The sequence below is a fragment of the Symphalangus syndactylus genome, chromosome 13 (assembly GCF_028878055.3).
Source record: "Symphalangus syndactylus isolate Jambi chromosome 13, NHGRI_mSymSyn1-v2.1_pri, whole genome shotgun sequence".
NCBI classification, from domain to species: domain Eukaryota; kingdom Metazoa; phylum Chordata; class Mammalia; order Primates; family Hylobatidae; genus Symphalangus; species Symphalangus syndactylus.
In genome coordinates, this window is record NC_072435.2 from 22,143,034 (window position 1) to 22,161,277 (window position 18,244).

At 42.3% G+C, this 18,244-nt stretch overlaps 1 protein-coding gene, 1 long non-coding RNA gene and 1 pseudogene across 4 annotated transcripts in view; 2 read left to right on the top strand and 1 right to left on the bottom strand.

Moving 5' to 3' along the window:
* LOC134732091 (uncharacterized) overlaps positions 1-18,244 on the top strand; it is a 53,330-nt pseudogene that overhangs the window by 311 nt on the left and 34,775 nt on the right.
* LOC134732248 (uncharacterized) lies at positions 909-2,656 on the top strand. The gene is made up of 2 exons (XR_010115210.1): positions 909-1,160; positions 2,482-2,656. It is a non-coding gene; the product is annotated as an uncharacterized lncRNA (long non-coding RNA).
* Positions 9,502-18,244, bottom strand: part of ZNF471 (zinc finger protein 471) — a 47,899-nt gene continuing 39,156 nt past the window's right edge. For all 3 annotated transcript variants that reach the window (XM_063615285.1, XM_063615286.1, XM_055236533.2), the window contains one exon: positions 9,502-14,497. In XM_063615285.1, the coding sequence (XP_063471355.1) occupies positions 12,873-14,497 (1,625 nt within the window). In that variant the 3' untranslated portion in view covers positions 9,502-12,872. The remainder of the gene's footprint in view (positions 14,498-18,244) is intronic.

An 18,244-nucleotide genomic window follows, 5' to 3' on the forward strand; every position in this document is an offset into this window, starting at 1 on the left:
CCGCCCCGCCCCGCCCCGCCCCTCCCCGCAGCCAAGCGAAGCCTGGCGCGTCCCACTCCCAGTGCGCAGCCAGCGCCGCCAGAACTGGGCGTGGCCTCCGCGCAACGCCCGCTGGGAAGCGTAGTCCCAAGCAGGGACGGATGCGGCGGCCCTCGGAGCTCAGGTTGCAAGATACGGTTTGGCCCCGGGCCTACGCAACGCCCGTCGGTCCTGCCCTCTGCGGGTCGCTCTCACTTGTCCCTGGACCGCAGCCGCCGCATAAGTGGTGGCCAACGCTGGGCCTGGGTGTGGCCGGAAGCAGAGGCCGCTCTGACGACACACCCAACCCCCAAAGGCTTCTGGGAATCGTGCAGGCGCAGCGGCAGGCCGGGTGAGGCGGGGCTTGCGCGAGGGGCGGGACCGCAGGGCCGGAGGAAAAGGGTGCTTGGCTGTGACGGGTGCTTGGCTGTGACAGGTGCTAAGGGCCTGGGCGTCAGCAACTTGCGGAAGCGTCACTGCCGACGGGGAAGGGAAAGGCAATGGCAATCTTGGGGGCCTCCGGAGTCTGGAGGATCACTCTGATGGGGGAATGTGTGTGGGCTAGGAAGGGAGGTGTAGAGAGCTTGTGGGATTGTTTTGGGTGCCCCCTCACCTTCTCTCATTCTCTCTGGCTACACCGGCCTCCCATCCTCCAAAATGCCATTTTCCATTTTGTAACCTATGTATTTGCACGTCCTGGGTCGAAATAGTCTAACCCCAAATTTTCGTCTGGGCTGGCTCCTTTATGCCATTCACTTGTCATCGCCTCAGAGAGGGCTGCCTAACGTCTCAAAAATACCAGCCCTGGCGACCTCTTAAAGTTCCCTTCCTGTGTGAATCACGATCTGAAGTTAGCTGATGGATTTATTCTTGAACATGTTTAGGACCGGTCTCTCCCCCAGGGGCCTTATCAGAACTGGAGAGCTTCATCCTGGGAGCCAAGTTGGCTCACAGGCAGCGATGCTGTTACACCAGTCATCACAGGTGCACCGACCTCTGCACGCCCAGTCACACTGGACGCCTGGTCTCCTTACTCTTGAATTGATTTCCGTCAGGTCTCCTGGCCTCAGTGATGGAATTAAGATGACTTCTATCTCTGAATCCAAGGGTGACTGAAAGCCACAAGCTGCAGAAAGGACAAGGTCAGCATTTCTCTTCAAAGCACTTCAGTCTCATAGAAAAGACTTAGTTTCAGTCAGGTGGACCTAGCCATGTAATAGCTGTGGCAGACACTGCTAGTGGTCTCTCTGGTGTCTATTTTGCACTCCTTCCACAGTAGAACACTGATGCTCTTCAAGTGGCCATCTGCCCAGCTTATAATGCTCACCTCCCCAGTCTCCTTGTAAGGAGTAGTGGCTCTGTAACCAATGAATTTTAAGTACAGATTTGCTGGGGGTTTGGTGGATGTGTGGAAAAAGACACAGCTGGCATGTAACTCTGGCCTTTTGTCATCTCACACAACCTTCTTCCTGCTTGGGTATGACACAGGATGTCAACAGGTAGAACAGCTGTAGAGAGCTAGCAAAGGGATCGTGACCAACTCAACATTCCACTGGAGGCTATATGATCAAACAGCAAACTGTTTATCATGAATGCAGAATGTGGGCAAAGTCGCTTCTGCTCCAGCCACCAGAAGGTTTGCTGAAGGCAATCACTCCCTGGTGCCATGCTCCTTGAGGTTATCTAATGGGACATCTAGAGCCTATTGGTTGAAGAATGCAGTCTTGCAAGCCTGCTGAAAATCAAGCTACTGACCGACAACCACCCCCCCACTTCTCCCTATTCACGCTACCTAATAAATACGAAGGGCTGTAAAGGCTCAGGGCCCTTGTTCACTGGAAGCAAGGAGCCCCCAGACCTCTTCTTCCAAATATACTCTTTTGTCTTTTATTCCCACGTTTTTCATCCTTTGTTCAGTCCAACAGGGATAGGGTCTGCTGCAAACAGCCACCTTGACATCATGAGGATGAAAGTTATGCTAAAGATGGCTTAGCAGAAGAAGAGAAATAAACAATCAAAGAAATGGTATTAGAAATGAAAAAGTGGACATAATCACAGAAATTTTTAGAATTTTGCAAATACTATGATCACCTTATCTCAATATACTTAAAACATATGCAGGGGCTTACTGTAGAGAAAATTATAAGTACCAAAACTGACTCAAGAAGAAATGGAAAATCATTAAATAAGTTCTGAGGCTTCTCCATGAATACCAAAGCAATAGATAATCCCTATCCTATAAAACTATACTGGAGAATTTAAAAACTAGACACCCTTAGTACCAAAACTGGACAAGGACAGTAGGGAAAGAATTTAAGTAGGGAAAGAATTGCCAATCTTCAATGACAACATACACATTAAAATCCTACCTAAAGTGACAATAAACAAAGTCCAGCAATACCTAGAAAAATATGTCATGTCCAAGGAAGATATGTCAGAATACTTTCATGTTCTGGAATGTAGAGGCATCACCTATGTGGATAAAGACAGCATTCTGAGTTGATGGGGAAATGGCATAGAAGGAACCAGGTCCTTTGATGACATCATGGAGCAGAGCTGTCTTCTTGCCTTGACCTGCCACCTACCTACATGGGAAGCTGTTACTTGAGAAGGCAATAAAATCTATCTTCTTTATTGACAGAGTTGACAATACTTTTTTTATCTTATTGTAGCAGTCACTTATCCTCAAATGACTGCTATATCCTATTTTCCTATTATATGGGGCTATATGCATCCTTGTTCATATTTAGCAGAGAAGCAACAGAAGCACACTAAAGAATTATGAAGAAAAATATTTCAATATATCCAAATTTTTAGCGAGCTACAAGAATAATTTCATTATTAAGTTCTCCTGCAGCAGGAAGATGACAAAATTTCTCACCTTAACCACCAGGAGTTACACTGTGCTTTTTTTGTAAACCCAAAACTATAGCTTTTTGAAAAACAAAAACCAATAAGAAAGATGAATAATCTCCTGGCTGAATCGTTTAGATTAAGCTGATACAACTTATGAACTACTGCCAATCTTCATATTTGCCATATTTATAAATTGTTTTATTAATTTTTTTAAAATTCAGTATAAAGAATAATATATACTCACAATAGGCAAAAATAAAATTATAGCACAAAGAAAGGATGTCATATGCTTAGGTGTCAGATGTTTAACAAACAGAATGTACGACATAATGACACTTGATTTGGGAAATAATACTTAGTCCAATGAATTTAGTTATCCAAGGAATCTACTGATTAAAAATATGAATTTTCTATAAAATCATAATTTCTGATTTTATATTTTTCTCTGGAGAGGTATTTTATGTTGTATGTCCATAGGGCCTTACCACATAATGGGACATAAGTGTTTCCTTAGTCACTCAGGAAAAGCCTTGTGATATCCGGCTAAGACAAAGGGCAGTCTACTCCTGTCACTGGGAATTTGGTCAGCTTTCTATGAATCATCTGAGGGTGGAAGAGACACCTGAGCACAAGTTGAGTTTTGTTAGAAAAGACAAAAAGGAGACTGGACGCCAAGCAGGTAACCAACAGTATATATTGCCAAGAATTTATCACAGGAGTGCCACGGTGGGGAGCCTGTTAATATCATTCACCACTATTAATAAATAAGGATGTAACAGTTCCTGGAATCATCTCAATAGATGATTGAGATAAAATGCAGCTCACACCTGTGATTTTAAAAAGAAAAAGCCTTAGCAAACTAGGAATGGTGGAGAGCTTCCTTACTTGGATAAGAAGATGGAATAAAATTATTATAAACCCCAAATACTTTCATTCAGCTTTGGTTAAAATGGTCTGTCAACATCAGACTGGAAAGTAAAGGTTTCCATAGGTAGTTCTGAAAAGGAAAGCAGTGGCATAGACTTTGTCTTTTATTGTAAATAATATTTACTCATAACTTACTATTAATTGGAAAATGGAAAAAAAAAAGCCTCAGACCAAGAGGTGAAACCTCACTTAGGTTAGATTTTGTGAGCCTACTTTAAAAGCAATAGAGTGATAAATTGGCCTTCATCAAACTGAGATACACACCATGTGAAATAAAAAATTCACTGGGCTTAAAAAGAAGAATGGAAACAAAAGAAGTAAGACTAAGTGAACCTGAAGAGAGATTGATGGCAATTATCCAATCTGAAGCACAGAGGAAAAAAAGTTGGGGGGGCAAAAAACACTGCTTCAGAGCAATGAACAGGCAGTAACTAAAATTCAAAATACAATACCATTTCCGATTATGAATTTTAGCTCCAGATCAACTGCAAGAACAAACCAGAAATCCCAAGAGTACCCACAGACCCTCTGAAGGAGGCAGGAGACACCCCAAATACTGTGAGTACCCCAACTTCGGAAATGGGAAAGAGAGATCCTCCTCTCCCAAACATACCCCACCCCAACTGGAGAAACTGAAGGTCTGTTTTTGGGAGAAGTTTCTGACATTTCCTGGAGCTGAGTCAATTTAGAGAGCTGAGCAAAATACAGGGGTAGAGGAAGCAGTGGGAAAGACCCTGGGAGCTTGCTGGACCCCAGGCAGGCCATTCCTGCCTGGCACCACAGGGATCCATTGGGAGGGCACCCAGGGGAGAGGGGGAAAACACCAAAGGGAGAAGGAAATCTCTAGCTGCAGTTTGTGACACTTTGAACTGGGTGAGAAGCCTCCTGGTCAGAACTTGGGGCAGGGCACGGATCAGGTGTGCAGACTCCACAGGCAGGGAAAGAACCAAGCCCTTTTCTTTTGCAGTTGGGAGGCACATAGCCTGGGGCAAGTTCTCAAGCCTGGTTCATCCACTGGCTGGAAACAGACTCAGTTCTGTTGGGGGGTCACAGCGGGAGTGAGACCGGTTCTTTCGTTTGTGTTGGAGCTGGGTGAGGCCTGTCACTGCCAGCTTTCCCCCACTTCCCTGACAACCAGCATGACTCAGCAGAGGCAGCCATAATGCTCTTATGTACCCAACTCCATTCATCTGGGAACTTCACCCACATCCCCCACAGCAGCCGTAGCAAGACCTGCCCAAGGAGAGTGTGAGCTCAGACATACTGAGCTCAGACATACCTAGACCTGCCCCCACCTGATGTTCCTTCCCTGCCCACCCTGGTAGCTGAAGACAAAGGGCTTATAATCTTGGGAGTTCTACGGCCCCACTCACCAATGGTTCCTCTCCAAACTGCCACAGCTGATGCTCTTTGGAAAGTGCCACCTCCCAGCAGGAGGCAAACCAGCACAAAAATAGAGCATTAAACCACCAAAGCTAAGAACTGTCACAGAGTCCATTTTATACCACTGCCACCTCCACCAGAACAGGTGTTGGTATCGATGGCTGAGCGACCCATAGGTGGTTCACATCACAGGACTCTGTGCAGACAATGGCCAGTACCAACCCAGAGCCAGGTAGACTTGCTGGGTGGCTAGACCCAGAAGAGAGACAACAATCACTGCAGTTTGGCTCACATGAAGCCACATCCATAGGAAAAGGGAGGAGAGTACTATGTCGAGGGAATAGAAAAAGAATGGTAGAAAAGAATCTGAACAACAGGCTTCAGCCCTAGACCTTCCCTATGACAGAGCATATCCAAATGAGAAGGAATCAGAAAACCAACTCTGGTAATATGACAAAACAAGGCTCTTTTACACCCCCCAAAATCACACTAGTTCACCAGCAGTGGATACAAACCAAGAAGAAATCCCTGATTTACCTGAAAAAGGTTAGTTATTAAGCTAATCAGGGAGGCACCAGAGAAAGGTGAAGCCCAATGCAAGGAAATCCAAAAAGTGATACAAGAAGTGAAGGGAGAAATATTCAAGGAAATAGATAGCATAAAGAAAAAAAATAAAAAATTCAAGAAACATTGGACACTTACAGAAATGCAAAATGCTCTGGAAAGTCTCAGCAGTAGAATTGAACAAGTAGAAGAAAGAAATTCAGAGCTTGAAGACAAGGTCTTAAATTAACCCAATCCAACAAAGACAAAGAAAAAGGAATAAGAAAATATGAACAAAGCCTCCAAGAAGTCAGGGATTATGTTACATGACCAAACCCAAGAATAATGAGTGTTCCTGAAGAAGAAAAGAAATCTAAAAGTTTGGAAAATATATTTGGGGAAATAATCAAGGAAAACATCTCTAGCCTTGCTAAAGATCTAGACATCCAAATACAAGAAGCACAAAGAATGCCTGGGAAATTAACTGCAAAAAGATCATCACTAGGCACATTGTCATCAGGTTATCTAAAGTTAAGACAAAGGAAATAATGTTAAGAGCTGTGAGACAGAAGCCACCAAGCAACCTATAAAGGAAAACCTATCAGATTAACAGCAGATTTCTCAGCAGAAACCCTACAAGCTAGAAGGGATTGAGTCCCTATCTTCAGCCTTCTCAAACAAAACAATTATCACCCGAGAATTTTGTATCTAGTGAAACTAAGCACTACATATGAAGGAAAGATACAGTCTTTTGCAGACAAACAAATGCTGAGAGAATTCACCACTACCAAGGCACCACTATAAGAACTGCTAAAAGGAGCTCTAAATCTTGAAACAAATCCTGGAAACATATCAAAACAGAACTTCTTTAAAGCATAAATCACACAGGACCTATAATACAAAAAAAAAGTTAAAAAGCAAAAACAAAAAACAAAAATCCAAGGTACACAGGCAACAAAGAGCATGATGAATGCAATGGTACCTCACATCTCAATACTAACATTGAATGTAAATGGCTTAAATGCTCCACTTAAAAGACACAGAACTGTAGAATGGATAAGAACTCACTAACCAGCTATCTGCTGCCTTCATGAGACTCACCTAACCCATAAGGACTTCACATAAACTTAAAGGGATGGAAAAAGGCATTTCATGTGAATGGACACCAAAAAGAAGCAGGGGTAGCTACTCTTATATCAGACAAACCAAACTTTAAAGCAATAGCAGTTAAAAGAGATAGAGGGATATTATATAACGGTAAAAGGCCTTGTCCAGCAGGAAAATATCACAATCCTAAACATATATGCACCTAACACTGGAGCTCCCAAATTTGCAAAACAATTACCAATAGACCTAAGAAATAAGATAGAGATCAACACAATAATAGTGGGGGACTTCAATACTCCATTGACAGCACTAGATAGGTCATCAAGACAGAAAGCCAACAAAGAGGTCTGGCACAGTGGCTCATGCCTGTAATCCCAGCACTTGGGTAGGCCGAGGCAGGCAGATCACCTGAGGTGAGGAGTTCAAGACCAGCCTGGCCAACAGGGCGAAACCCTGTCTCTACTAAAAATACAAAAATTAGCTGGGTGTGGTGGCAGGCACCTGTAATCCCAGCTACTCGGGAGGGTGAGGCAGAAGAATCACTTGAACCTGGGAGGCAGAGGTTGCAATGAGCTGAGATCATGCCATTTGTACTCCAGCTGAGGTGACAAGAGTGAAACTCCATCACAAATTTTTAAAAAAAGAAAATCAACAAAGAAACAATGGAATTAAACTATACCTTGGAACAAATGGACTTAACATATACAGAAGATTTCATCCAACAACCACAGAATATACATTCTATTCAACAGCACATGGGACTTTCTCTAAGATAGACCATATGATAGGCCATAAAATGAGCCTCAATAAATTTAAGAGATAAGAAACCACTTTCCTAAAACAGTCCTTCTTTGAAATGTGCCTAGCATCCTATGGATGGCAAGTAAAGCACTCCCTAGAGGTAAAATGGTGCTCTCAAGCACAGGTTCAGGAAAAGCTTTTAAGCTGTTTTTAGCCTAGGTTTTTCCCAGCAGGCTTAAACTCACCCAGAGGCCTTAAAAAATCCCCAGGCACTGATAAAGATATCTAAGCATCGTCTAGCCTAGATGTATGAGCTGGGCTTGTGCAAGAATCACCACCCATAATTCTTCAGAATGACTGCAACAGAAGTCTACCTTCCTTAGAGCTCTCCCAGAAATACTATATCCCTTTCTTCAGTATTTGCATACCTTAGTTACAGTTCTTTTGGGACTACTCTGCCAATTCAGCAGGACAAAACATGTTTACTACCTGGCAGAAGCATGAATCAGGTCAGGTCTAGGGAGCACAGCAGCAGAAGCTCATATACCATCTTTAAGTCTTGGCCACAGGATAACTGATATTCAACTTCCCCCATATCTCAAGGAGTATCTCATTTGATTTAAATGAACCATATACAGGCTGGAAGCGGTGGCTTATGCCTGTAATCCCAGCACTTTGGGAGGCCAAGGTGGGCAGATCATGAGTCAAGAGATCGAGACTATCCTGTAGTCCCAGCTACTCAGGAGGGTGAGGCAGGAGAATCACTTGAACACGGGAGGTGGAGGTTGCAGTGAGCTGAGATCGCACCACTGCACTCCAGCCTGGCGACAGAGCGAGACTCCATCTCAAAAAATAAAAACAAAAAATGAACCATGCACAACCAGCAACACACAAAAAAACTCATGGAATAACATGAGAGCAGCTCACCCCACCTGCTACCAAAAACAAAACAAAACAAAAACAAACAAAAAACAGGGAAGTTCTTGTATCTGTGTGCATGGTTTCTATTTGTATTGTAAACAAAAACAACAAATAACAGATACTATGAACGCATTTTTTAAGCTTTATAAAGTTTATGTAGTTAATAACGGTGTCATCGTGTTATGTAATTATATTTCAGTTCATAAACTGCAAGACATCTTTGAGTAGAGATCCATCTCATTTTCCGTAACTACACAGTGATCTACTAAACTGATTTTCTGTAACTTAAGTAACCCATAACTTCACTAGTACTAAACATTTTTTCCAAAATTTTCACAATTCTACAATACATTTGCTTATGCATCTATATTTCTGCACTTGTGCTTTTTGAGAACATAAATGACTAGGTGTAGAATTGTGGCAAAGGGTAATTATATTCAAAATGCTGACAGGTAACACCACATTGCCCTCTAAAATGACTTTCCTCTAATTTACCCTCTCAATATATGAAAATACGGTTTCTCACATCTGTGACAATACTGGATATTATCCACTTTACATTCACATAAAATTCCTGCTGGTTTGTGTTGGTGGGGATGAGGACTTTTACAATCTGCACTTATCTGATCATTAGTGAGGTTGAGAACTTCTTCTATTTAACCATTTTAATTTCTTCATCCAATAAATTTTGTTGACATGCTCTGCAAGACTGTGCACCTTATCCTTGCTGCTTTCTAACAGCCCTTTTTCAAGGGCTATATCCTTTCTAATGTATGTTTAAGATCTCTTAGCCTGTCATATGCCTTTTAACTTTGCATACAGTATCTTACGCCATGAAAAAGGTTTAAATCTTCTAAACAGTCCTGTCATTCTCTCCTTATGGCTTCTGGACCTTGTCCTGCTTACCAAAGACTTCCTGAACCTAAAGGCACAGAAATACTCTACATTCTCCTCTACCATCTTAACAGTATTTCCTCTTACGTCTGTAATGAGTATAGAATGAACTTCTGTGTAAGGAGTCAAATGGGATGCTGACTTTATTTCTAGTTGGATAACTGTCAAAGACATTTAATCTCCCCCCCATAATACATCGAAAACACTTTTCAAATATAAAAAACCCATGGGATACGACCTTCTACAAAACCTCCCTTCTGATTCCTGCCTAATTAACACTCAACATGAATTTCAGAACTGTCAATGTAAAAGTAACTTACAGGATTACAATATTGAAACATTCATGTAGGATCATGTTATGGATCTCCATTTATTCACAGCCTCTGTTCTCCATCAGCAGAGGCTAATAATTTCCTTTTGTATATAACTAAGTAAACTCACCTATAATTTCATTTCTTTCCCCTTGGTTTGATATCAGAGTTGACTTAGCCTCATGAAAGAAGTGGAACATTTTAAGTGGTTTTTTTTAAAATATACTCCAGAACAACTTTACTAGTGGATCCTTGGAAGGTTAGAATAAATCTGTGAACCCACATGTTGAAATAGAACTATATTATTCAATTTCTCTTTCTTCAGTTAAACATTAGTGATTTTTTTTTTTACTTGACTAAATACAGTCTTGTATATATTCTCCCCAGGAATTCTAATTCTTTTGTTCGTTTTATCCACAGCTATATAGCCACTTCTTAAAACATGTTCTATGTATCAAGTCATAATTAATTTCCTCACCAACAAGGGAACACAGCCTTAATCATGAGAGCCACTGTGATGTTTGATTATAATATTAAATGTTAAGCATACTACATGTGCTAATCACCATCTACCTTAAGATATTGTTTTAAGTCAGGCTGGTTGCCTGTAATCGCAGCCACTTGAGAATGAGTTGGGAGGGTCACTTGAGCACAGGAGTTTGAGACCACCCTGGGCAACAGAGCAAGACAGCATTTAAAACTTTTTTTGGTTTTAAAAAAGATACTGTTTTGGTTCCAAAATTTTTACGACTGCCATACTGCTTTCAAGAATACGCTGTTTAAAAATAATTTACATCAACTCTGAAGAATACTTATCTAACATTTACTAAGCACTTAGTATGAGTTGGTCATTTTGCTAAGCACTTTATGTACATCAAGTATTTTAACTAGAGTTTTAAGAGAGTAACTTAATTTGCATTTTTGAAAGGTCACTGTGGCTGTAAACTCGAAAGGGACAAAAGACGATGAAGTTTTAGAATTCACAGGTATGCAACCCATTGAATGTGAGGACTTTCTTGCTTATCTGAGGTGGCGTATCACTAAAACTATGCATGGACTTTTTTTTTTCTTAGCTCATCAGCTATTGTTAATGTTAGTGTATTGTATGTGTGGCACAAGACAATTTTTCTTCTTCCAATGTAGCCCAGGGAAGACAAAAGGTTGGACACCTGTGTAATGATTCAAATAGTCCAGGTGAAATGACTGTGTTTTGGACTGGGGAATCAAAAGAAGTGGATAAATTCCAAAAATATTTAGCAGATATATCCACAGGACTTGGTGATGTAGTGGGTGAGGAAGAGCTGGCTGCCTGAAATGAACTCACTGATGAGCAAGGTGTGCATCTTGTCTGAGGACATTTGCACATTCTTTACATTGTTAAGACCTCTCTGCAGTATGAATTCTTCCATGTAAGGCATTCAGTCTGGCTGAAGGTTTTTCTTGTGTATGCTTCACGAAGTTCTCATGCTGTGTTTTTCAGCTCCATCAGGTCATGTATGTTCTTCTCTAAACTGGTTATTCTAGTTAGCAATTCCTCTAACCTTTTTTCAAGGTTCTTAGCTTCCTTGCATTGGGTTAGAACATGCTCCTTTAGCTCAGAGGAGTTTGTTATTACCCACCTTCCGAAGCCTACTTCTGTCAATTTGTCAAACTCATTCTCTATCCATTTTCCCTTGCTGGCAAGGAGTTGTGATCCTTTGGAGGAAAAGAGACATTCTGGTTTTTGGAATTTTCAGGCTTTTTGCACTAGTTTCTCCTCATCTTCGTGAATTTATCTACCTTTGGTCTTTGATGCTGGTGACCTTCAGATGGGGTTTCTGTGTGGATGTCCTTTTGTTGATGTTGATTATATTCCTGTTAATTTTCCTTCTAACAGTGAGGCCCCCCGGCTGCAGGTCTGCTGGAGTTTGCTGGAGGTCCACTCCAGACCCTGTTTGCCCGGGTATCACCAGTGGAGGCTGCAGAACAGCAAAGATTGCTGCCTGTTCCTTCCTCTGGAAGCCTTGTCCCAGATGCCAGCCAGAGCTCTCCTGTATGAGGTGTCTGTGGACCCCTGCTGGGAAGTGTCTCCCCGTCAGGAGGCACGGGGGTCAGGGACCCACTTGAGGAGGCAGTCTGTCCCTTAGCAGAGCTCAAGCGCTGTGCTGGAAGAACTGCTGCTCTCTTCAGAGCTGGCGAGCAGGAACGTTTAAGTCTGCTGAAGCTATGCCCACAGCCACCCCTTTCCCCCACGTGCTCTGTCCCAGGGAGATGAGGGCTTTATCTGCACTTTTTTCAAAGAAGCACTGCCCAGAGAGGAGGAATCTAGAGATGCCGTCTGGCCACAGAGGCTTTGCTGAGCTGTGGAGGGCTCTGCTCAGCTGGAACTTCCCCACGGCTTTGTTTATGCTGTGAGAGGAAAACCACCTACTCAAGCTTCGGTAGTGGTGGACACCCCTCCCCCCACCAAGCTTGATCATCCCAGGTCGACTTCAGACTGCTGTGCTGGCAGAGAGAATTCCAAGCCAGTGGATCTTAGCTTGCTGGGCTCAGTGGGCATGGGAACCACTTAGTTCAGCCACTTGGCTCCCCGGCTTCAGCCCCCATAACAAAGGAGTAAGCGGTTCTCTTTCACTAGCATTCCAGGTGCCACTGGGGTATCAAAAAAACTCCCACAGCTAGCTTGGTGTCTGCCCAAATTGCCGCCCAGTTTTGTGCTTGAAACCCAGGGCCTTGGTGGCATAGGCACCCAAGGGAATCTCTTGGTCTATGGGTTGCGAAGACCATGGGAAAAGTGTAGTATCTGCGCCGGAGTGCACCATTCCTCATGGCACGGTCCCTCATGGCTTCCCTTGGCTAGGGGAGGGAGATACCTGACTCCTTGCACTTCCCAGGTGAGGTTATGCCCCGCCCTGCTTCAGCTCACCCTCCATGGGCTGCACCCACTGTCTAACCAGTCCCAATGAGATGAGCCGGGTACCTCAGTTGGAAATACAGAAATCACCCACCTTCTGTGTTGATCTCACTGGGAACTGCAGATCAGAGCTGTTCCTATTCGGCCATCTTGCCAGCCTCCTGGCTGAAGGTTTTTCTACATTTCTTATATTTATATGTTTTCTAACCAGTGGGACATCTCTGATTAACAGTAGGGGATTCACGATAATTAAAGGCTTGGCCACATGCACTACATTCTTAAGGTTCTTCTCCAGTATGACTTCTTTGATGACAAATTAAGGATAACTTTCTTCTGAATGCCTTCCCACATTCAAAACACTGATAGGGCCTTTGGCCAGTGTGGAGTCTTTGATGCTGAGCACAGGATGAGCTATCACTAAAAGCCTTTCCACATTCAGTACATTTATAGGGTTTCTCTCCAGTATGAATTCTTTGATGTTGAGTAAGATTGGAAGTTTGGCTGAAGGCTTTCCCGCATTCATTACACTCATAAGGTTTCTCTCCTGTATGAGTTTTCTGATGTTGGGCAAGGTGTGATCTCTGTTTGAAAGCATTTCCACATTCAATACATTCATAAGGCTTCTCTCCAGTATGAATTCTCTGATGAGTAGCCAGCTGTGAACTGATTCTAAAAGCTTTTCCACATTCTTTACATTCATAGGGTTTTTCACCAGTATGAATTCTCAAATGACTAACAAGGTGTACATTCTGCCTAAAGGCTTTCCCACATTCCTTGCATTCATAAGGTTTCTCTCCAGAATGTACTCTTTGATGCTGAGTGAGTGATGCATGATGGCTAAAATCTTTCCCACATATATCACATTCATAAGGTTTCTCTCCTGTATGAATTCTCTGATGTACAGTACGGGATGAACCAGAGCTGAAGGTTTTTCCACACACATCACATTTGTAAGGTTTCTCTCCTGTATGAATTCTCCTATGCAGGATAAGTCCTATGTGAACACTGAAGGCTTTCCCACAATCAATGCAATTAAAAGGCTTCTCTCCAGTATGATAACTCCTCCAGTGACGAATAAAAGATGTGTTATACCTAAAAGCCTTCCCACACTCAATACATTCATAGGGTCTTTTGCCAGTGTGACATCTCTGATGTCGAGCAAAAGACGAGCCATCACTGAAGGCTTTGCCACATTCTTTACATTCATAGGGTTTCTCTCCAGTATGAATTCTCTGATGCTGAGCAAGGTGTGCAGGCTGTCTGAAGGCTTTTCTACATTCCTTACATTTATATGGTTTTTCTCCAGTATGAATTCTTTGATGTTGAATAAGGTGTTCACTTTGTTTAAAGGCTTTCCTACATTCTTTACATTCAAAGAGTTTCTCTCCAGTATGTGTTCTGTGATGTTGAGCAAGGTGTTGCCTTTGCTTGAACGCTTTTCCACATTCCTCACATGCATATGGTTTTTCACCAGTATGAATTCTAAAATGAACAGTAAGGGATGAGCTATGGGTGAAGGTTTTGTCACATTCATTACATTTAAAAAGCTTCTTTCCTACATAGACTTTCTTGTGTTTTATTACCATAGAATTTTTGGAGAAGCTTTTTTTATCTGATGTGTGATTATAAATATTCTCTTCTATGTTTTCCAGATGGATACATTTCCCAAATTTAGTATATTTGAATTCTGTTTCCTTAGTGATGGTTTCTTTATGAGTGATTGTTTCTTTCTTGCTAAACATCTCGTGACTTCCCATCTGCTTCTCAAAAAGGTCTTCCCATTTCCAATTTTCTTCAAAAGCGGAACACTCAAGTCCATAGCTTGTAATTCCCTCCATGCATGCATCATCATACATGAACTGCTTCAGAGGTAATTCCTGTGTCACATATATAGATTCCCAATCTGAAAGATATAAATAAAAGTGAATGTTCCCTTTATCATGGGCTACAACAAAGGAGACATTGTGAAAAAGGTAATTTAAAAATATTTAATAAATCTCACAAAACCTGTTATGTACAGGCATGTCAACTGGAAAATATGCAGGGAGACCCCAAGAAAGACAGCTCATGAAGGAACATGGGAAAGGTGATTAAGAAAATGAAATGGGCTAGGTGTAGTGGTTCAGGCCTATAATCCCAGCACTTTAGGAGGCTGAGGTGGATTGCTTGAGCCCAGGAGTTCAAGACCAGCCTGGGCAACATGGCAAAACACCATCTCTGCAAAAAACACAAAAATTAGTCAAGCATGGTGGTTGGTACGTGCCTGTAGTCCCAGTTACTCAGGAGGCTGAGGTCAGAGGATCACTTGAGCCCAGGAGGTTGAAGTGAGCCACGATTGCCCTACTGCACTCCAGCTTAGGCAACAGAGCAAGACCCTGTCTCAAAACAAAAACAAAAACAAAAAACAAAAACAAAAACCTCAATGTAGGATGAAATCCTAGAGAAGTAGTCTGGAATGGTAATATTTCATGCCTGTATTGACCTAACAGACTATAAATTAAGCTCTCTTCATCTACTGTCTTCCACTTGTAATTGGTTTTCACGTACAGTTATGTTAACTTTGTTTAAATACCAATATCGTATCACTACTGCTGCTGAAAAGTCTCTAGAGATCTCCAGTAACCACATACCCTATGGCTTGTGATAATCTGAGGATTTAGGTGAAATCCTATGGTTATCGTTTCATAATGAGAAAATGGTGTTCCTATGAAATCATCTACATGTTTCAATACAGCGAACTCTTCAATTCTCAGAGTTCCCTGAACTTTAATCTGCATATTAAGAGATTTTCCCGTTCACCTTTCTTTCAACAGCCTGGTAAAATTATCACTTCTTAGACCACCTTTTTATTAAAAAAAAAAAGAGGGTTTCACTCGGTTGTCTGGGCTGGAGTGCAGTGGCATGATCATAGCTCACTAACTCCTGGGCTTAAGCAATCTTCCCACCTTCTCTTGAGTAGCTAGGATTACAGGTGTGAGCCACTGCACCCAGCACCTTAAGCCACTGCTTAACAGGGTTTTACCATTTCCCCTTTTGAAGAAATGAATTTTATAATGATACGTAGGTTGATATCACTACTATTAATCACATTCTTATTTACTACCATGAGTAACTTTCTTAACTCTTGACCTAGAATATAAGTTTACAGAAGGAATAAATGTGCTTTAAAAATTATTGCAACATCGTCCAGGTGCAAGGGCTCATGCCTGTAATCCCAGCACTTTGGGAGGCCAGGGTGGGCATGTCACCTGAGGTCAGAAGTTAGAGACCAGCCTGGCCAATGTGGTGTAACCCTGTCTCTACTAAAAACACAAAATTAGTGGGGCATGGTGTCACCTGCCTGTAATCCCAGCTACCTGGGAGGCTAAAGCAGGAGAATTGCTTGAACCCAGGAGGCATAGGTTGCAGTGAGCCAAGACTGCGCCATTGCACTCCAGCCTGGGTGACAAGAATGAAATTCCACCTCAAAAAAAAAAAAAAAAAAGAAAAAAGAAAAAATATATTGCTACATCACTTACCATAGACAGAAGAAATCTGGGCATATATACAAAGTTATCAGTAAAATATAAAGGAATCTGTATTGAAGAGATGATACTGAGAGAAAACCTGAGGGAAAAGGTGGTTTCAAGAAAAGGCAAAGGAAGTGCTTTCCTTTTCTATGTCATCTGTAGCAAATCATCGACTAATCCAATGTTTCCTAAGCAATTATACATTATGCACTAAGCATTTGTGATATGAAAGTAATGAAGGAATTCTTGAAAAATTTAGAAAGTAATTTAGGAAGACAAGACCAACAAAAAAAGTTTTGAGAAGATAACACAAAACATAATCAAGTGTGAGATAAAGATTAAATTGTTATAAAAGTTCAGAGATGGGAGAGATCAAATCCACTAGAGCAGTCAAGAAAGGTTTTGAGGTATTAACATGCTTTGTAGTTCAGGTCTTCATGGTATCAGGAATATCCAGTGTCTTGAATAACTTGGGTTGCTATAACAAAATAGTCTTGTGTCACTTAATGATGGAGAAATGCTCTGAGAAATGCATCATTATGGATGGGCAATTACAGAGCATACTTATACAAACCTTGATGGTGTAGCCTACTGTACACTTAGGCTATATGGCCTATTGCTTCTGGTCTACAAGCCTGTACAACATGTTACCACTGAATACTATTGGCAACTGAAGCACAATGGTATTTTTGTATCTAAACGTATACAAACATAAAGAAGGTACAGTAAAGTATGCTATGAGGACATTTTATATATATTTTTTGAGACAGGGTCCCCTCTGTCATCAGGCTGGAGTACAATGGCATGATCATGGCTCACTGCATCCTCAAACTCCTGGGCTCAAGTGATCCTCCTGCCTTAGCTTCCTGAGTAGCTGGGAGTACCAAATGCATGCCACCTTGCCCAGCTAATTTTTTATTTTTAGTAGAGATGAGGTCTTGCTGTTGCCTAGGCTGGTCTGGAACTCCTCCTGAAGCAATCCTCCCACCTCAGCCTCTCAAAGTGCTGTGATTATAGGTGTCAGCTACCATGCCCAGCAATAGAAGAGTTTTTTTTTTTTTTTTGAGACAGAGTCTCGCTCTGTTGCCCAGGCTGGAGTGCAGTGGCGCAATCTTGGCTCACTGCAAGTTCCGCCTCCTGGGTTCATGCCATTCTCCTGCCTCAGCCTCTCGAGTAGCTGGGACTACAGGCACATGCCACCACGCCCAGCTAATTTTTTTGTATTTTTAATAGAGACGGGGTTTCACCATGTTAGCCAGGATGGTCTTGATCTCCTGATCTCGTGATCTGCCCGCCTCGGCCTCCCAAAGTGCTGGGATTATGGGCATGAGCCACCGCGCCTGGCCAGAAGAGATTTTTTTAAAGTTATACCTGTATAGGGCAGCTCCATCATAATCTTGTGTGACTGTCCTGTATGCAGTCCATAATGGATAGATACATTGTTTATGTGGCCCATAACTGTACCATATACTGGGTAGCTTATTGATGTGGTTTGGCTGTGTCCCCACACAAATCTCATCTTTAATTGTAGTAATACCCACATGTCAAGGGTGGGGCCAGGTGGAGATAATTCAATCATGGGGGCAGTTTCCCCCATACTGTTCACTGGCAGTGAGTAAGTCTCACGAGATCTGATGGTTTTGTAAATGGGAGTTCCCCCGCACAAGGTCTCTCCTGACTGCCACGATGTAAGAAGTGACTTTGCTCCTCCTTTGCTTTCTGCCATGACTGTCAGGGCTCCCCAGCCACGTGGCACTATAAGTCAATTACACCTCTTTCCTTTATAAACTACCCAGTCTCAGGTATGTCTTTATTAGCAGCTTGAGAACAGACTAATACACTTACAAAGAATACTTATAACGAAACAGACTAATACACTTATAAAAAATTAGCTGGGCATGGCTAATTTATTTCTCACAGATCTGCAGACTGGGAAATCCAAGATCAAGGCCCAGGAAGATTTGGCATAGGCTGGCTTTCTCACAGATGGTGCCTTCTTCCTGTTTCCTCACACAGTGGAAGGGGCAAGGAAGCTCCTTTGGGCCTTTTATAAAGGTAATTACCCCACTCATGAGCCCTCATGACCTAATCACCTCCCAAGGTCCCCACCTACCACCAGCACTCTAGAGAAGATGATTTCA